Consider the following 16,731-nt stretch of genomic DNA (forward strand, 5'->3'; position numbering starts at 1 on the left):
TCAGAGCTCAAGGAAAGGCGCCCTTCTCTGTCTCTCATCAATATGGAGCCATCTCTTTCTTATAGTTTTGTATTGCCCTGGGGACATGCTAGTGCTTTAATACTCTAACATGGGAATAAGAGAGAAAGAGAGTGGAAATATCCAGCTCTTTTGTCTCTGGGTGTATTCGGAAGTATTTTCATTTATAGAATCTTCTGGCATAGTGTTTCGTTCTTAAATGTGGCTCGCTTGACTTGCCTTTGTTTAGATTCTTCAGGCATCTGCTTCAAAAGTATGATTGGATAAGCATCATCCGAGTGAGATGCACTTTTCTCAGAGAAGATACAGCTTCCTTAAGGGAATAGGGCCAGGGATTATAGCCAGGAGAAAGGAGAATAAAAATTTCTAGAAAGAACCCTGGACTGGGAATCAAGAGACGTCCATTTCCACCCAAACTAACATGTGGTTTATGATTTTAGCTAAGATATTTATCTTGTCTGTAATACAGTCTCGCTCTCTGCAAAGATGGCATGCGAAGTTCCTTTGAGAACGAACTTAACAGACCTTAGAGAGCATGTTTCTAATTTTGATTTAGAAGCAATTGGCATGTTGAATGTTCCCCTCATACGTTTGAGGACGAATCTGAGAATCCTGGAGCTGGAAGGAGTCTCAAGGAGTCTTGGACTTTTTGAACCTCTGGGATAAACCAAAACACTCTGATTTTCCTCATTATTATCGTTACATCATCTGAATAAAAGACGTTTTCACAGAAATACTATGTTTAAGACAATGAGGGAGTTGAATTAGAACTTGTTTTATTTCTTATCACTTAAAACAGGGCTGCATGCTGAAATGTTACCTCTGAGGACCAGCCTGGTAACCAAAAGTGAGGCGAAGGGGCTGGCTGTAGGATCTACTGGCTGGGGCCTCAGAGATGGGGAACACATACCCTGTGTGTGTGGGGAGGCCAGTCCTGGGTTCTAAAATACCAGATGGGCCGAGTAAAACATGCCTCTCAGTGGCAAAGAGCCATTGTTGGCAGTGGACAATGTCTTACTGAAAACAATAAATTTGGATTATTAGGAATTACATGTCGGGGAATTCACCAATTTGAATTATAAAATATAGTCAGAAGATATACACAAGCTCTTTCCCTCAGGTATGTAATTTGTGTGAGCCTTCTTCAAACAGTCCTTCCTCTTCCTACATACTTTAGTCCTCTTCCATTCTCCTAAAAAATGTTTCCTTTCCTCAGAATGATCAGTTCTAGCCAGTTTTCTGTTCTTATGTCCTCCCATTTTTTTTCAAGATATGAATGTTGAATGGTTAGCCTCCCACCTCCAACAGAATGTTCCTTCACGATTTTCTAGTGTTTAATTTCACTCCACGCAAAGAACTTGACCTGTAAGTCTAACCTGAATGCTCACCTTAAGCCCCCTTTCTCACATTTTATTGTTTGTAGGTAGGAGGAACAGTTGACCAGTGTCTCCTCCTAATACCCTTCATATTACTCTGTTGAAAAATTGCCGTTTTTTGGGGACACTACAAGTCTGGAAATTTTATCATGGATTTTGTTTTCCAGTGCACTAATAATTGTCGTGTAATCCCTCTACCCCGAACTCTCTCCAGTCTGTATGCTGAAAAAATAGTGTTTTGAACTGGACCCAGTCCTTCTTGTGGGTTGATCAAACTGCGGAGATATTGGCCCTATTTTTCTGCTTCTCTCGCAAGTTAGCCCCACGCAGCTGGATCAGAGTCACTGTACACTCTATGACCTCAATATCTTTTTTCTCCCTCCTGGCTCTGCGGTAGTGGGACTTCCTTCATATTTTATCCGCATAATTCAGTTTTCATTTGTAAGTGTGCTACCTTGTACTCACACCGAGTAAGCACTATCTTGTGTTTGCTGGGTCATTTCTATCTCTGATTTGTCAAGGTTACTTGGAATTCTATTATTTTTCAGAAAAGCCAGAAACCTTAACTTGGTTTGTAGCTATGAAATGACTGAGAATGCTCTCAATTCCATTATGACAGCCATTGATTAAAAAAAATTCAATCGCATTGGACCCAGGAGTCTGGGTGCTGTTTTATAAGTACCCCAAGTTACATCAGGGCATTTATTTCTGTCCCTGTTAAATAATGGCTTTCCTGTTTCTGGGTGTTTTTAAATTCCACAGACATTGGTATCATAGTTTCTTGCTCAGTTATAGAAACTAGATATGAATGATGAGACTTAGTATCTAGGGGGTTGTGGTTGATGGTAGTGAAGAAAGGAAACCTAATAATTGTTTAATTTATGTGTGTAGCTTTGGTGGCATCATTAGTTTATATTTTTAGTAGCAAGGTAAGAGTAAATAGGGGGACCTGTAGATTGGCTAGAAATGTCTGTTTTGTAGATATTTTTATTCTGTGTTGGACTTTGAGGATGTCTATGCTTTGATTTAAATTTAATGGCCAGTGTCCTATTTAATATATGAATGTAATGAGATGCATTTTTGTTATTGTCATTACAGGTTTCAGAAGATGACAGTGAAATGTGAAGAAGTTACGTTTCTTACGTGATACTTGAAAGTTAGTGATTGCTTGCCAAATTTTCCCGATAATGAAATATGACTTAGAAGCACTGATTTACGAAGGTTTATGATGTCATCGGTTACGACGGAAAACAAACTCCAGCAGGCTGTGAGCCTGCAGGGAGTTGACCCAGAAACATGCATGATTGTGTTTAAAAACCACTGGGCGCAGGTAATGTATGAGTTGCACTTTCTCTGCTGGTCTAGGTAGCTCTGGAGTTCTCTATGCCATTGAACCAAGGGTTTCCTACCTCTGTGACGGGTGACTAGGCTTCTACAAACATGGGGAGCGAGATCCTTGCAGGTAGGAAGAAAAGCAACTTTCTTTCTTTTCTTTCTTTTTTTTGCTTTCCTAGAATATGTATCTGGTTGAAAGCCATGGTTTCCGTAAAAGCAATTAGGGAACATGTATGTTCCTCAGATATTTTTGGAAGAACAGCTGTTAGCTTGAAAGGGACTTTGACATCACATTGCAATAGACTTGACCAGGATTAGACTCTCTCTTTCCCTCCCCCCTGCTGATTTCCATCTAGTCCTTATACTCTAATAGCGCTAAAATACACATTTATTAAATATTTATGAAGTGCTGTGCTGAGTACTTCAAAAGCCTTATGTCATTTACTCTTCTCCACAAGCCGGTAAGGCCAATAGTGTAAGCTTCCTCATTTTACAGATGAGGGAATGGAGGATTAGAGATGTGGAGTAACTCTCTTGAGGTTATATAGATAGTGAGTTTCTTTCTTTCTTTTTTCTTTCTTTTTTTTTTTTTAAAGATTTTATTTATTTATTTGACAGAGAGACAGCCAGCAAGAGAGGGAACACAAGCAGGGGGAGTGGGAGAGGAAGAAGCAGGCTCCCAGCGGAGGAGCCTGATGTGGGGCTCGATCCCAGAACGCCGGGATCACGCCCTGAGCCGAAGGCAGACGCTTAACCGCTGTGCCACCCAGGCGCCCCAGATAGTGAGTTTTTAAGCAAGTACACAGTAGACATTGGTCCCTCGACTTGTGTATTTGACCTCTGTGCTCCACCATTTTTCGGGCTGGTGGTCCCTGTGTAATTTAAGGAAAGAAGATGCCTGGCAGTATCTGAATTCATTACAAAGCTGATTATAAAAGTTTTTTTTGATTGTTCAGTTTGACTTCTCTGTAACTCTGATCTGCTTGTATAGATAATTACGGGTTGAATGTTCAGAAAATTTATCAGCTCACCACTTTCCTCAGGGAGTTTACAAGTAGTAAAATAAATAAAATTGGCCTTCTTTACTACTTGTCTAACATTACACTCCCTAGGTGAGCTGGTAAGTGGCTATTTATGTGACAGTTTTTTAATGACTACCCAGTTCCTTCCTGTGGCCGGAAACAGCAGAGGGGTTAAAGCACTGAGCCTGCAAATCACAGCAATTATGGGGGACACAGTTTAGATCAAAACCAAAATCAATTCTGCTTCTGGGTCATTTACACTTTGTAGCTTCTTGTCACTAGTATAGAGCTTCCAAGACTTTGTATGCATTTCCCATTCTCTGACTTTTGGCTATTAGAATCTTAATGGGTTTGCTCTGGATTTTAAGGGCACATCTGCTTTAGCAAAGGGAGGAAGGTAATTCAGGAGTTTTCCAGATAATTAGAGTAATTATCTTTGACTTTGCACTTTTATAAGTATTTTAACGTGCTGGCTCCAAAGTGGGGTTGTGAACCTTAAGGGATGTGCCCATTAGTCCATTGGGTGTGGGAGGAATATTTTAGAAGGCCTATTTTTATCTTTATCTTTTGAAAATTTCTATCTTGTGTTTATAAAGTACATAATACAGTCACATATTAGTATGTGCACATTTGTTAATGTATCTAATAATTATTTGTGCTCATGTTTTTTTAACTGGTAGGAGTGTGCAGTCAGACGTTTTAGACTGAGAATACTTTCAGCCTCAGTCATTCAATTTGGCTAAAAAGTCCATCATTCTAATATGTTTTCTTGGCTCTGGGACCATTTTGTTTATTTGTGTAGAAATACTTTTCGTTGTAAGCGTTCCTGGTGGAGAATCTGTGATGTGATCCATTCAGTATTCTGCACCACTCTTCAAAGACAGGGTGTATTGTCAGCCTCTTGATTTTGTGTGGATGGGTCATTTGCCCTGTCAGATTCCATCCCGGGCAAGCTTACTCCAAAACCGTTGGTAGAGAGTCGTACTTCAGGAGTGTGTAAATACTCTTTCCCACTGGGGAAGGAGTAAGCATTGGTCCCAGAATCCTATTACCCATTTCCATATCCGATATGAATGACTTCAGCCTTATCAAACATTTTGGGTGATCTGGAGCATGGCACCCTTTGTTGAGTACAGAAAAATACTGAGTTGATGGTAAGGATAACTTTGTCAGAGGGAATGGTGTTTAGTTATCAGACACTTCCTTTTGTAAAGTGGGGACACTCTTGGTCTTATTCCTGTTTCAACCATTTCTTTAACTTGCTTATCTCTTTAGACTTGACTTTTCCTTTTAGGTAAGTCTGCAAAGTACGTGCAGTCTCTGTCTACTTGCAGGAAAGGCTCTTGAGGGCCTTTCGGTTACCTTTGTGAATAAAAATACTGGTTGAAGAAATGCATGTGGATGTCAATACAGTTAGAGTTAAATGGAGGTTTACCAGCCCTAATTATGGATTCGTCACTGTAGGCTGCACGGGTGGGACATAGGGATGTGTCAGCCTTGGTCTGGGCTTTTAAGGAATGTATGCGTTAATTTGGATGACAAGGCAAGATACATTATTAGAAAATGAACAATAATGATTACAGGAATTAAGTCAAAGGAAGGGACTATTATGCATGAAAATGGCTTGGGAAATGGAGGAAGTGAGATTTGGCTTGCTTGACTATAGGAAAGGAAGGTTTGATGATAAAGGAAAAGAACATTTTAGAGAAGGGGTAATGGGAAGGAATGCTCAGTGCTGGCTTTTTTGGTGGTATAAAAAGAAAGGTGAGGAAGTTAGGGCAAAGCGGAGATGCAGGGCTACATGTGAGGTAAGACCTGGGACCTTCAGTTGATAGGAATAAATGATACTCACTGTTTTGGAGGTTCATACATTAGCACTTAGCCATGGGTCGTGCAGACTTGGGGGGCACATGCTGAACAGTTGAGAAGATTGGGAAACAAACTGAAGTCTGACATTAACTCCTGTGACTCATGGGACGACAGCCCCTGGGTTCCCCTGAGGCAACCCAAGGAAACCTGTAAGGCTGGCAAGAAATGTGGCCGAGTCAGAACTGAGTGACAGCCTTGTATTTACTCACGTGTCCCATTAGCTGGCAAGCACAATGCTTTTTTTCTATGTTAAATTAGGGAAAATTAAGTCAACAGAAGTCTGTGGTATCCGGAGTTCTTCTGTTTGTTAGGATACTTCAGTACAAATTCAGCATAATTACCATATATTTGACAGGTTCTGTTCCGCTGTTTACTAGTAGCTTCTGTTCCAGACCTTGACTTAAAAAAGCAAACTTTGATGGAGGAGGATATCCGCTTGCCCACCTACACCTTGCAGTCTGCCAGGCACAGCTTGTTAGACAACCAGCCATCATCCAAGGCAGTCTGATTCAGGAGGCTGGCCAGCAGAGAGATCTCCAACGGCCTAGGCGTGCACTTGAGTTTCCAGATTGTTCCCTGTGTCCAGTGATCTCATGACATCCCCAGAAGGGTTCTCTAGTGGACATTCAGGAATAGTTACGTTCCTAACAGCAACCCTGCAGAATCCTATAGCCTGGACTCTGGCCTGTACTTCCCCTTACTTTCTGAGGTGCTGTCTCGCACTGTGAAGTTGCCAGAGCAGTGAATCTAAACCCCAGGCCTGCCTGTGTCATTTTTTTAGTTGGACATTTCAGTGGCATCTGGGTACCTACAGGCCACGATGGCACATAGGGCCTTTATTTCACTCCTTGTCTGATTTAGTCTCCAGAAATGCAACATTGCTTGGAGTTCCTAGCCACCCCCACTCCTAGGCAGTGCCTGGCCGGCTATTTCTGGCTTCTCTGCCTTAGGCATTTCCTCCTCTTCCTGCCTGGAATATCCCTCGCCCTGGTTAAATGCCTCTCCTTCTTAAGGACTCATTTGGGACATCATTTCTTCTAGGAAACCTTCTGTGCTCTCTTTTATGTTCCCACTCTGTGCTCCGACAGCATCCTGAGTGTTCTTTCACTATTAGAACAACTGCGTCTTATTAAAATTACATGTACAGTAGCTTCTTCCCAACTTTGTTTCAAACTCCTCATGGTCAGAGACCTTTTGTAGTTTACCTACATCTCCAGTGCCAAGAATATCGTAAGCCTATTCTAGATGTTCAATAAATTGTTGAACCGAGAGACGGGAAATATACAACTTTAGAAGAGCTAGGTGACTTAGAAAACAGCTTTGAACATACACTAATATTAAAGCATTCTATAGTTTTCTAGTAAGATCTTTGGACTTACATTTAATGATGAGCGACTTGGTGGAGTGAGTGGTTGTTTAATTTTTCTCGTAGTCTCTAAGAACAGTTTATAGTCTAGTAGACTGCCGTTTTTATCTCTTGCCTTTGTTTCTTTGCTTCTTCTGAATGGAAGAGAGAGCAAGAAGTAAGAAGCATTGGTCCACCGGATAATAAACTGTTCAACTATATTGCCATGTGAATTAACCTGCCCACACACCAGTTTTTTGCAGTGGCAGAGCTGTACTTTGTGAAGCTTCACGCATCTTGCTCTATTCATTCTGTCCTCTTCTTTTAAGAACTGAAGCAGTATTGGTTACATACTCAATGGTGTCTGTTCTTAGAGGTGATGGGTTAAAAATAAAATAAATTGGGGGGCACCTGGCTGGCTCAATCAGTTAAGCACCCGACTCTTGATTGATTTTGGCTCAGGTCATGATCTCCAGGTCCTGGGATCAAGCCCCACGTTGAGCTCCGCGGCTCAGCGGGGAGTCTGCTTGTCATTCTCTCCCTTTCCCTCTGCCCTTCCCTACCCTTCAAATAAAAATAAATAAATCTTAAAAAATAAAATCTAGTGGAAATGCACATTTCTGTGTACTTCTGGTTGGTCAGTAGCCCAAAGCTTCTCCTCAGCCTCCAAAAATAAGTAGTTACACAATTTTTAAGCCAAGAAAATGTCAGAGCTCAAATAGAGTAACGGTGACAGCGAATGAAGTAAAGCTAGTGGGTCTAGTACCCTTTTTCTTCTTGGCGGGGCTGGGGGTAGGAAAAACAATTAGATTAATTAAGTCAAATGTCTTCCCATAATAATGAAAAATAGATAATATGTTTTAAGTCCAGTATCTTGTGTAGAGCTCCAAGTAGCCTGATTCTATTAAAGAAATATAGAGCCCTGATACATGGAGCTGAGATGTGCATTTCAATCTGCTCCCTGTGAACCCGATTCTCTCGTTCTGTTCATCTTCATTCTTTGGTCTGTGCCTTGTCATACATTAACTGACAGCTTTAATATAATACTTTTAATATATTTAATAGTAACTTTTAAATAAAGTCTTTGAGAGATGAAAAGTGGGGAAGTATTGGAGAATCTGATCTTCTTAATATCTTAGTCAAGCGATGTTTGTTAATATTTAAAAAATTTATAGCTCAGCTTTTCAAGTAGCTCTGAACGTTACAGTAGAAAGTAAAGCAGAACAAAAGCTGTGTTTCTTTAGAGGGCCGAGGCATTGACTTGTGCTTCTGTTGGACTTTAAAGTGTTGAACCTGTGGAAATGTCAGCAACTCACCCTCTGTATGCTAAGTGGTAAGTCTGTTTTTGCCATGGAATGGAGTATGATTACATAGATCATTACTCTTAAATCCTTTCCCTAATATGTAAATTTAAAAAAACATACCTAAGTGAAGGATTAGCTTATTATGTTATTTCATTGATTGATGCCCCTACCATGTTTCTTCGTTGCAGTGCTAGACCGTCTTTGGTCCCAAGGAGGTATGGTGTTACGTATAGCTCCTGCTTTACCCCGTTTTATCCCAGACTTAGATACACCTCTGGACTTCGGGACTGGAGCTGACATGAACCAAATTGTACAAGCACATGTATATTATTAGGCTGTTACCTTAACAGAAAAAGAAATGACTTAGTAGATGTCTCTCGTGGCAGTAGGTATACAAGCAATGTGCCAGATTGAAAGACACGGCTGTTAAGTAATGATTAAGGACTGGATGGAAACTTACTTTTGTTGTAGTTATTTGGTACATTGAGTGGAATTTGGCTTAAAATCGCAGAAGCCTGCCCGTCTTCCCTGTGATGGAAAATGTTGCTTAGTAACTTGGTTTTTTCCACGTTGCCACTTTAAATTAACATTCCAAAGGATTTCGAAGGATGGGTTGTGCTCTTGTGACTTTCTTGAAATAACTAGGCTCTAACCAAAGTAGCATAAGTAATCACCTCTTAATACATGCATGTATGTAAGACATAAAACAATATTAAGATGGGTCCACGCTAAGCCGACAGATAAACACTTGTGTTTACCGTGAAGAATAGTCATTTATTAGCTGAAGGAGTGATTATGTGGCTCTTTCATTCTGAAAGCATTTGAGCTTCCTCTTTAGAAATTTGTGAATATTTGGAATTCAGGCCTATTATTACTGACTGATGGGGACCATCGTTAGAGGTAAGGATAGGAGTAGCTGATATCCTTAATGAAAGAAATATGCTATTTGTTCATCTCACTTCCCCGTAATACCCTTCCTATTTACGGTCAAATGACTTTGAAGTTAGGTTAAAACTTAGCTGTGTTGGTCAGATGATAATTTGTGTACCATCATTCACCCTATTGATTTTTTGTGTATTTGTTTCTTTTTAGAATTGTGATAATTTATGGGAGGATCTATATGTGATCCGGGCTCACGATTCACACGTATATCTACCAGCTTGTATTCGTTAAAGTTTGTGGGCCAACAGATGCCGAGCTATGATCTGTGAAACATTGACAATGCTGTGTCCCATCTTCGCTGGCTTACTTCATGAGCTTGGGCTTTATCAGGGGCTGATTGCTTTAGTAAATGGCATTGTCAGCCTAAAGAAGTGAGCTTGTAAAGGAAATATTCACACAGTATGTTTTGCTTGCTTTCCCTCTCTTCTGTCCTTGGGCCCCTCCCGCTCCCTTCGTGGGGCTTTTTCCCCTGAACTGAGCCTCCGAGACAGAGTATATAGCCCAGAAGCCAGGGCTGGGAGACCTGGGGCAAGGTTGAGAGCCGAAGATAAGGATACTCAGGGGAGTGTGCTTGGCCTGGGGACGCCACTGGGAGCAGCACAGGACCATGGATCAGGACTTGAAGGTCAGAGTAGATCAACACGTGACCGTAGGTGGCAGGCAGAGGTCAGCACACAGGAATCTTGGCGCTTGGTGGAAGTGATGTGAGAAGACAGCAGTAAAGGACAGAATAAGGAAAAGTCCAGTCATATCAGGAATCTGTCTACAGAAATGGAGAGAACTGTGACACCATCTGGGCAGCAAACTTGGGACATCAGACGTTCTTTGGTGTTTCAGTGCATGTTGTGTTCTAGCCAAGAAGCTTCTTAGACGTTCCCCGTCAGGTTAGGACCCAGGCCCTGGCTATGGGCCCCAAGAGCCCACTCGTAAAAGCAGGTCGTGGGTGTGTGTGCCGGGAAGGGAAAAGGAGGTGGCCCTGGGCGGGTCCTGACACCTGAGGAGAGAGGTAAAGGACATGTGTCAGCACAGGCATAATTAGCGCTTTGCTGAGCATTGTGGATTCCGTGACTCACAAGCCTTGGTGCAACACACCCTCTTCCAGGCAGTGAAACCACCCAGCCAGGGCGGGAAACGAGTGAGGGCTCCTAATAAGTCTGCTCCATTCCAGATGACCAAAAAACCTTACATCTGTATGGGTTATTATAGGTCTGCTCTCCCGTTTCTCTGCCCAGTAACCCAGAAGGCAGTGTAGAGGCGCTTATGCTGTAAAGATGCTTCAATTCTGAAGTGGCTCCATTGTTTGCATTCTGTATAGAAACCTCAGTTCTCGAGCGCCTGGGTGGCTCAGTCGGTTAAGCATCTGCCTTCGGTTCAGGTCATGATCCCGGGGTCCTGGGATTGAGCCCTGCATTGGACTTCTTGCTCAGTGGGGAGCCTGCTTCTCCCTCCCTCTGCTCCTCCCCCTGCTTGTGCTTTCTCTCTTTGTCAAATAAGTAAATAAAATAAAAAAACAAAAAACCAAAAAAACCTCAGTTCTCTTTTTTTAAGGTTTTTCATAACAAAAAAAGTAGATCTCTTTGCAAAGGAATACAGTGGAATAAATAATATAAATGATGATTAATCTATGAGATGCATGTACTTTGTGACCATGTAAACAGTTCTGCCGTATATTATTTACACACATTTAGATATGTAAGAAATACTTAACATGCATGCATGTAGTCTAAGTACATATACACATGTATAAATTTATATTGCTTAGGAATTTCTGAGAATTAGGAGATTTCAATTATGAATTGTTTTTAACTCAGTGTTTTGTGCCCTTTTAAAAGATATTAGTACAAGCTTACTTTGTCTATTTTTATTTTTATTTATATTATGAAATTAGATCAATCTACAGGGGAGAAAAACTCATTAACTTTAAAAACACATTTAATGTCTTTTCAGACTCACTTCTGATCATGTGTCTAATTGTCAGTATATTTAGTTTTTAACTTAAATTATTTCATATATATATTTGCATGTAGTGATTTGATTCACTTAGTGTTTATTTTTAATAGCTTTATTGTATGGTGATGTAACATTTTAATTATGATTCTTTTATTGTTGACTGGGTCAATGATATTTTAATTTTTCATTACTGAGAATATCATCGGCATGAAACTTTCTTAACAAATTATTTTTGGATTGTTTCCTTGGGGCATTTTCCCCAAAGTGAGATTACCAAGTCAAAGGGCAGGAACAATTTTATAGCTTCGGTTACATATTGTCAAATTGTTTTCCAGAAAGATTGAGCTAATTTGCCCCACCACTAACAGTGTATAAAGCACAGTTTCAATTTTAGACAGTCTGGACAGTCTGAGCACACATGAGAAGTATCGTTACATTTCTACCCCGAGGCCTACCTGTATAGATGGCTCTCACAAGTAAACTCAATATGTGGACTTGGAAATTATGGAACTGATAAAGTGTGTTGCTAATTATTCTTCAGAATGTGAAGCCTTGAAGTTAGAGCTTTTGGGGATGGAGAACATGCGTGTTGTGGTGGAGGCCCCTTCTGGACAAGTGCAGTACTGTGGTCCCATGCCCTGAGAAGTGTCAAGGCCAGAGCAGAGGAAAAGGACAGCCAGGCCCCTGTGTTTCTGCCAGTGAGGTCGTCAGGCCTCCGAGGAGTTCTGGAGGACTTCTGGCAGGTTGGGGGGTGCTGCGGAGGGGTGAATTCTGGAGTCTGGCATGCAGCAAAGGAGAGGGCATGTCCAGTGGATACACTGGGGCCACCAGTCACTGAGCCATGTCCCACCCGGGTAGCTGCTAACTGAAGGCCTTTCTCATTGGAAATGTCAACTTGGGTGTTGGAGTGATTTTTTCCTTTGTGACAGCATTATTAATTTTATAATGGAAGTTGATAGAGATGACAGATTCTGTGGAAATCTATTCCTTCTGTAAGGATACACTTGCCTGGTCTGTAAAGGCTCCTTTGCCTTGTTTCTGCCAGGGGAAAATCGTAGACCTTTTGCAGAGAAATAAATTTTTCTCATTGCTCATGCATGCTGACATAGCACTGTACCTTTGCCACCTTCCCCAGTGACTTGCAAAAATTCTATAACCTAAATATAGGACATGTAACAGCACGTTACAGAACTGGGCCAGGAGGGTACTGCGAAAGACAAACGTAATCCCTGTAGCATGCAGGTCAGGAAGGAAGAAAGGAACAAACATCGAGTCATTGGTAAGGTTTTGGGTCATCTAAAAATTATGTGTATACATTTTAAAGGAAGTAAATTGAATGGATATTATCCTAGAAATTCCAGGTCATACGGTGATGTGGGAGTCGAGATAAAAAAATTCTTTTAATTTTTAGGTCGGAGGTAGAAGTAAGTCTTGATGGACAGAGAGAGGTAGGAAGCATTCAGTAGCCAGCAGTGGTAAGGGGGAGAAACACCAGGGCTGTCACGTGACCTAATTGGGGCTTTATTTATATTTTACCCTCAATTGATTTTTTTTCTTTTGGTGGTAAAACCCATCTAACAAAGATTGCCGTCTTAACCGTTCTTAACTATACAGTTCAATGGCATTGACTACATTCACAGTGTTGTGCAGCCATCACCACTGTTTCCAAAACTTTTTTATCACCTCCAACAGAAACTTGCTATGTTAGGGATTTACTTTGTAATTGGTCATCTCAGAACTTTTTCTGGTTTAAAAAAATGCAGAGTTCACAACCTTCATTTTTTTTTTCTTCCAGTTTCAGCATATGCCATAGGCTAGGGTTGATTCTGCTAGGTGTGTATCCCTCGTTCGTCGGTTTCCTTTCCTCCATCCTAACCTTGCATGCGTGGTGGAAGAGGGTGGCCATCCTCTTGGGAGGGGCGGGGGATGTTGTTCTGTCAAAGGCATGTGAAGAGCTGTGTCCCCCTGTTGGAACCTCCGAATCAACTCTGTTTATAGAAGAACACAGGCAGTCTTACTTATTTAATGTATTTAAATATTAAAAAGCAAATGTATATTCTTGACAGTTTAGAAAAAAAATTGAGAGCTTGTCATCCCTTTGAACACAAAAATGATTATTTTTCCGTATTTCTTTTTGATCTTCCTTCATGTACATGTTTTTGACATAGTTGATAATGATGGATCTAACTATATATAAATAACTTACTTTTCATCTATTATATCACCCACAGGTTTTCAGTTTGCTCAGTGGTTTTCATAATAACAGGCTTATGAACGGATGTAGCTTAATTTTTTTAACCGTACGATCTTCTTTGACATTTAGGTTGCCTATATTTGTAACTATTATAAATGAACATCTTCAAACACATGCTTTCTGTAGTTTCACTGCTTCATTTTATTCTCGTGAGAGAGAGAGACAGTGTTCATATTTATCTTTTTTAAAAGATTTTACTTATTTATTTGAAAGAGAGAGAGCATGAGCAGGGGGAGTGGCAGAAGAGGCAGAGGGAGAAGCAGACTCCCTGCCGAGCAGGGGGCCCAGCATGGAACTCGATCCCAGGACCCTGAGATCATGACCTGAGCCAAAGTCAGATGCTTAACCGACTGAGCCACCCAGGCACCCTTCATATTTATCTTATTGTGGGCCATGGCTCCTACCTCTTCCATGAAGATACGGCACAATCAGTGGTGGTGTGTTTTTGTAAATATGGCAAACATGAGATGGATGATATGTTTGAATTGGTTACAGGTTGTGAAGATCTTAGAGAAGCATGACCCCTTGAAGAACACCCAGGCGAAATACGGATCCATCCCTCCAGATGAGGCCAGTGCTGTACAGAATTATGTAGAACACATGCTCTTCTTGCTGATCGAAGAGCAAGCCAAGGATGCTGCGATGGGGCCAATTCTGGAATTTGTGGTCTCTGAGAACATCATGGAGAAGCTCTTCCTTTGGAGCTTGCGGAGGGAGTTTACTGACGAGACTAAACTCGAGCAGCTCAGGATGTATGAGATGTTGGTGACTCAGTCACACCAGCCTCTGCTGCACCACAAGCCCATCCTGAAGCCCCTGATGATGTTGCTGAGCTCTTGTTCGGGAACCACCACCCCTGCTGTGGAGGGGAAGCTGGTTGTCCTGCTCAATCAGCTTTGTTCCATCCTTGCCAAAGATCCATCTATTCTGGAACTCTTCTTCCACACTAGTGAGGACCAAGGGGCCGCCAATTTCCTCATCTTCTCCCTTCTGATTCCCTTCATTCACCGAGAGGGGACAGTAGGTCAGCAGGCCCGGGATGCTTTGCTCTTCATCATGTCTCTCTCTGCCGAGAACAGCATGGTGGCCCATCATATCGTGGAGAACACCTACTTTTGTCCAGTAAGTCCCTCTTATTGGTGTGCTTTCCACCCACTCCTCTTTTCCTCTCGTGCGCTACTGGTAAATACTTTTTCTATTCCTTTCTTTTCAACAAGTTGTCCTTGGCACCTTCTAAGGAAAGAGGTTGGGAGGAAATCTTGTGAAGGGAGCAGAGGAATCTTACGTTGAGATGCTGTTTGGCTGAGCATTGTCAGCTCAAGATAAGCCAGCAGAGGAAACTAAATGTGTTACCATTTCTCGTGTCATTTCTGTTGGGTTAGGAACGATTTTAGCTTTTTTCTGCGAGCGTATCCTGAGTGATCGGTGAAACCTGCACTTTCTCTTTTCTTGCTTTTTAAGTCAATTTCCCGCCCTAGAATCATGGCGTGTGGCGAGCCTGCTCAGCTGCCTTCACAAATTAATTTGTTTCTCAGCAAGATAATGACCATAATTGTAGATACAAAGCACCGGTTTAATTTTAAAAAATAAATACGTATTTACAGTTCGAGGGAGCAGGAAATGTGCTGCTCTGCACAGTTCCCTGATCACCGGCGCGGCGAGAAGGAAGTGGGAGGTCCTTGGCAGGTGTTGCTGTGCCACTGGCCCAACCACAGTCCCGGGTCGGGAAGGAGCGGGAGTGCTCTGGGGCTCTGAAGACACTTTAGGGCTCTGATTGTTTTTTTGTGTCGGTGTTGTCTTTGGAAGGGGGTTTGAATGCCAGATTTATATCTTCTGGTTTGTCAGAGATGTCGGGCAACAGCTCTTTTTATGCACCCTGCTCACTGAACACGTCTCGTCTATTTCCATTGTTCTTTTTCCCATCACCTCGTTACACTTCTTGATGAATTCTGTTGTCTTGAGCATGCCTGATTCTGCTGGCATAGTAAGACCATTAATGAGTGTATTGGAACAGGCCCGGCAAACTGCCGTAAGTAGATTAGATTCATTATTAACGAACGCTGTATGGGTAGTTCTTGACCAGGGGAGAGGCCAGTTAGGAACATCTGTGGGGCGTGCTTTGTCATCCCAGGGGCATGAGGTGGCCGGGGGCGGTGGGGGGCAGGTCAGCTGGCGTTTAGTATGCAGGGGCCAGGGATGCTTCCTGTCAGGTAGTTTGTGGAACAGGCTTGCACAGTGAAGAACGGACTTGCCCAAGATGCTCGTAGCAACCCTAGTGAATGATGCACTGTGTTTTGCTTTGAGGTTCCAAAGCGGTCATCTTCTTTATGCTACTAAATTCTTATTTTTACTGGTGAATATTTATTTTGGGACAAACAAATGGGTAAAAATTTTGAAAACTAGAACTTCAGTTAAGAAATTCCAGGGTCCATGTGTCTCTTCTGGGTTCTGACGAGTAGAATTAGAAATTGTACAAAGATTGATAGTCAGATGGGAGGTAAAGAGCCGATTCCCTTCGTGTGTGCCAACGTAGTAAATCTCCCTTCCCTATTGCCTTCAATAGTGTGGTTTCTTACGGATTCTTTGTAAAGAATATGTCATGGGTAAAAATGGGAATTCTCACCTGAATCTGAGCATCTTTGGAGGTCATTGCTGTATTACTCTTCTATTTCTGCCATAACAAATTACCGAGAACTGCTGGCTTTAAACAAGACAGATTCCTTATCTTACAGTAGTATCATCTTACTGCAGCTTAGAAGTCCAGCAGGTCTCACTGGGCTAAAATCGAGATGTTGGCAGGGCCGTGCTCCTTTTTGGAGGCTCTCCTTGCCTACTCCGGCTTCTAGAGGCTTCCCACATTCCTAGGCTCATGGCCTCTTCCTCCCCTTCCACTGTCAGCAGTATGACATCTCTCTGACTATCCCCCCGACTCTGCTCTTCTACCCCCCTCTTCCACTTTTAAGGACCCTTGTGATTACATTGGGTTTAGCTGGATCATCTGGGATAATCTCCTTATGTAACGATCAGCTGACAGGCATCTTTAATTCCCCTTCGCCGTGTAACCTAATCTATTCACAGGTTCAGGGATTAGGAGCAGGAGCAGACAGCGTGGGTGCGTGGGGAGGTAGGGGGGCATTAGTCTGCCTACCACATCTGCTAGATCCACTTCAGAGAGCTCTTGAAGAAACGGAGCCATGACACAGTAGAATCAGAATTCTTTTAGGAGTTTAATCTCACGTGTACGATGGGTGAGTTTGCTCAAGGCTGCCTCGGAGGTGCTTAGGACATCAGGGTTATATTAGGGTCTAGAAACAAG

At 42.1% G+C, this 16,731-nt stretch overlaps 1 protein-coding gene across 11 annotated transcripts in view; it reads left to right on the forward strand.

Moving 5' to 3' along the window:
* FHIP1A (FHF complex subunit HOOK interacting protein 1A) overlaps positions 1-16,731 on the forward strand; it is a 241,748-nt gene that overhangs the window by 148,034 nt on the left and 76,983 nt on the right. For 8 of the 11 annotated variants that reach the window (XM_087866512.1, XM_087866508.1, XM_045798829.2 and 5 more), the window contains 2 exons: positions 2,493-2,724; positions 13,911-14,537. In XM_087866512.1, the coding sequence (XP_087722638.1) occupies positions 2,620-2,724; positions 13,911-14,537 (732 nt within the window). In that variant the 5' untranslated portion in view covers positions 2,493-2,619. The other 3 variants (XM_045798836.2, XM_087866511.1, XM_087866513.1) reach the window with 3 other exon arrangements.

This window comes from Ursus americanus, chromosome 13 (genome assembly GCF_024610735.1).
Source record: "Ursus americanus isolate L20-20 chromosome 13, mUrsAme1.1.p, whole genome shotgun sequence".
Lineage (NCBI taxonomy): Eukaryota > Metazoa > Chordata > Mammalia > Carnivora > Ursidae > Ursus > Ursus americanus.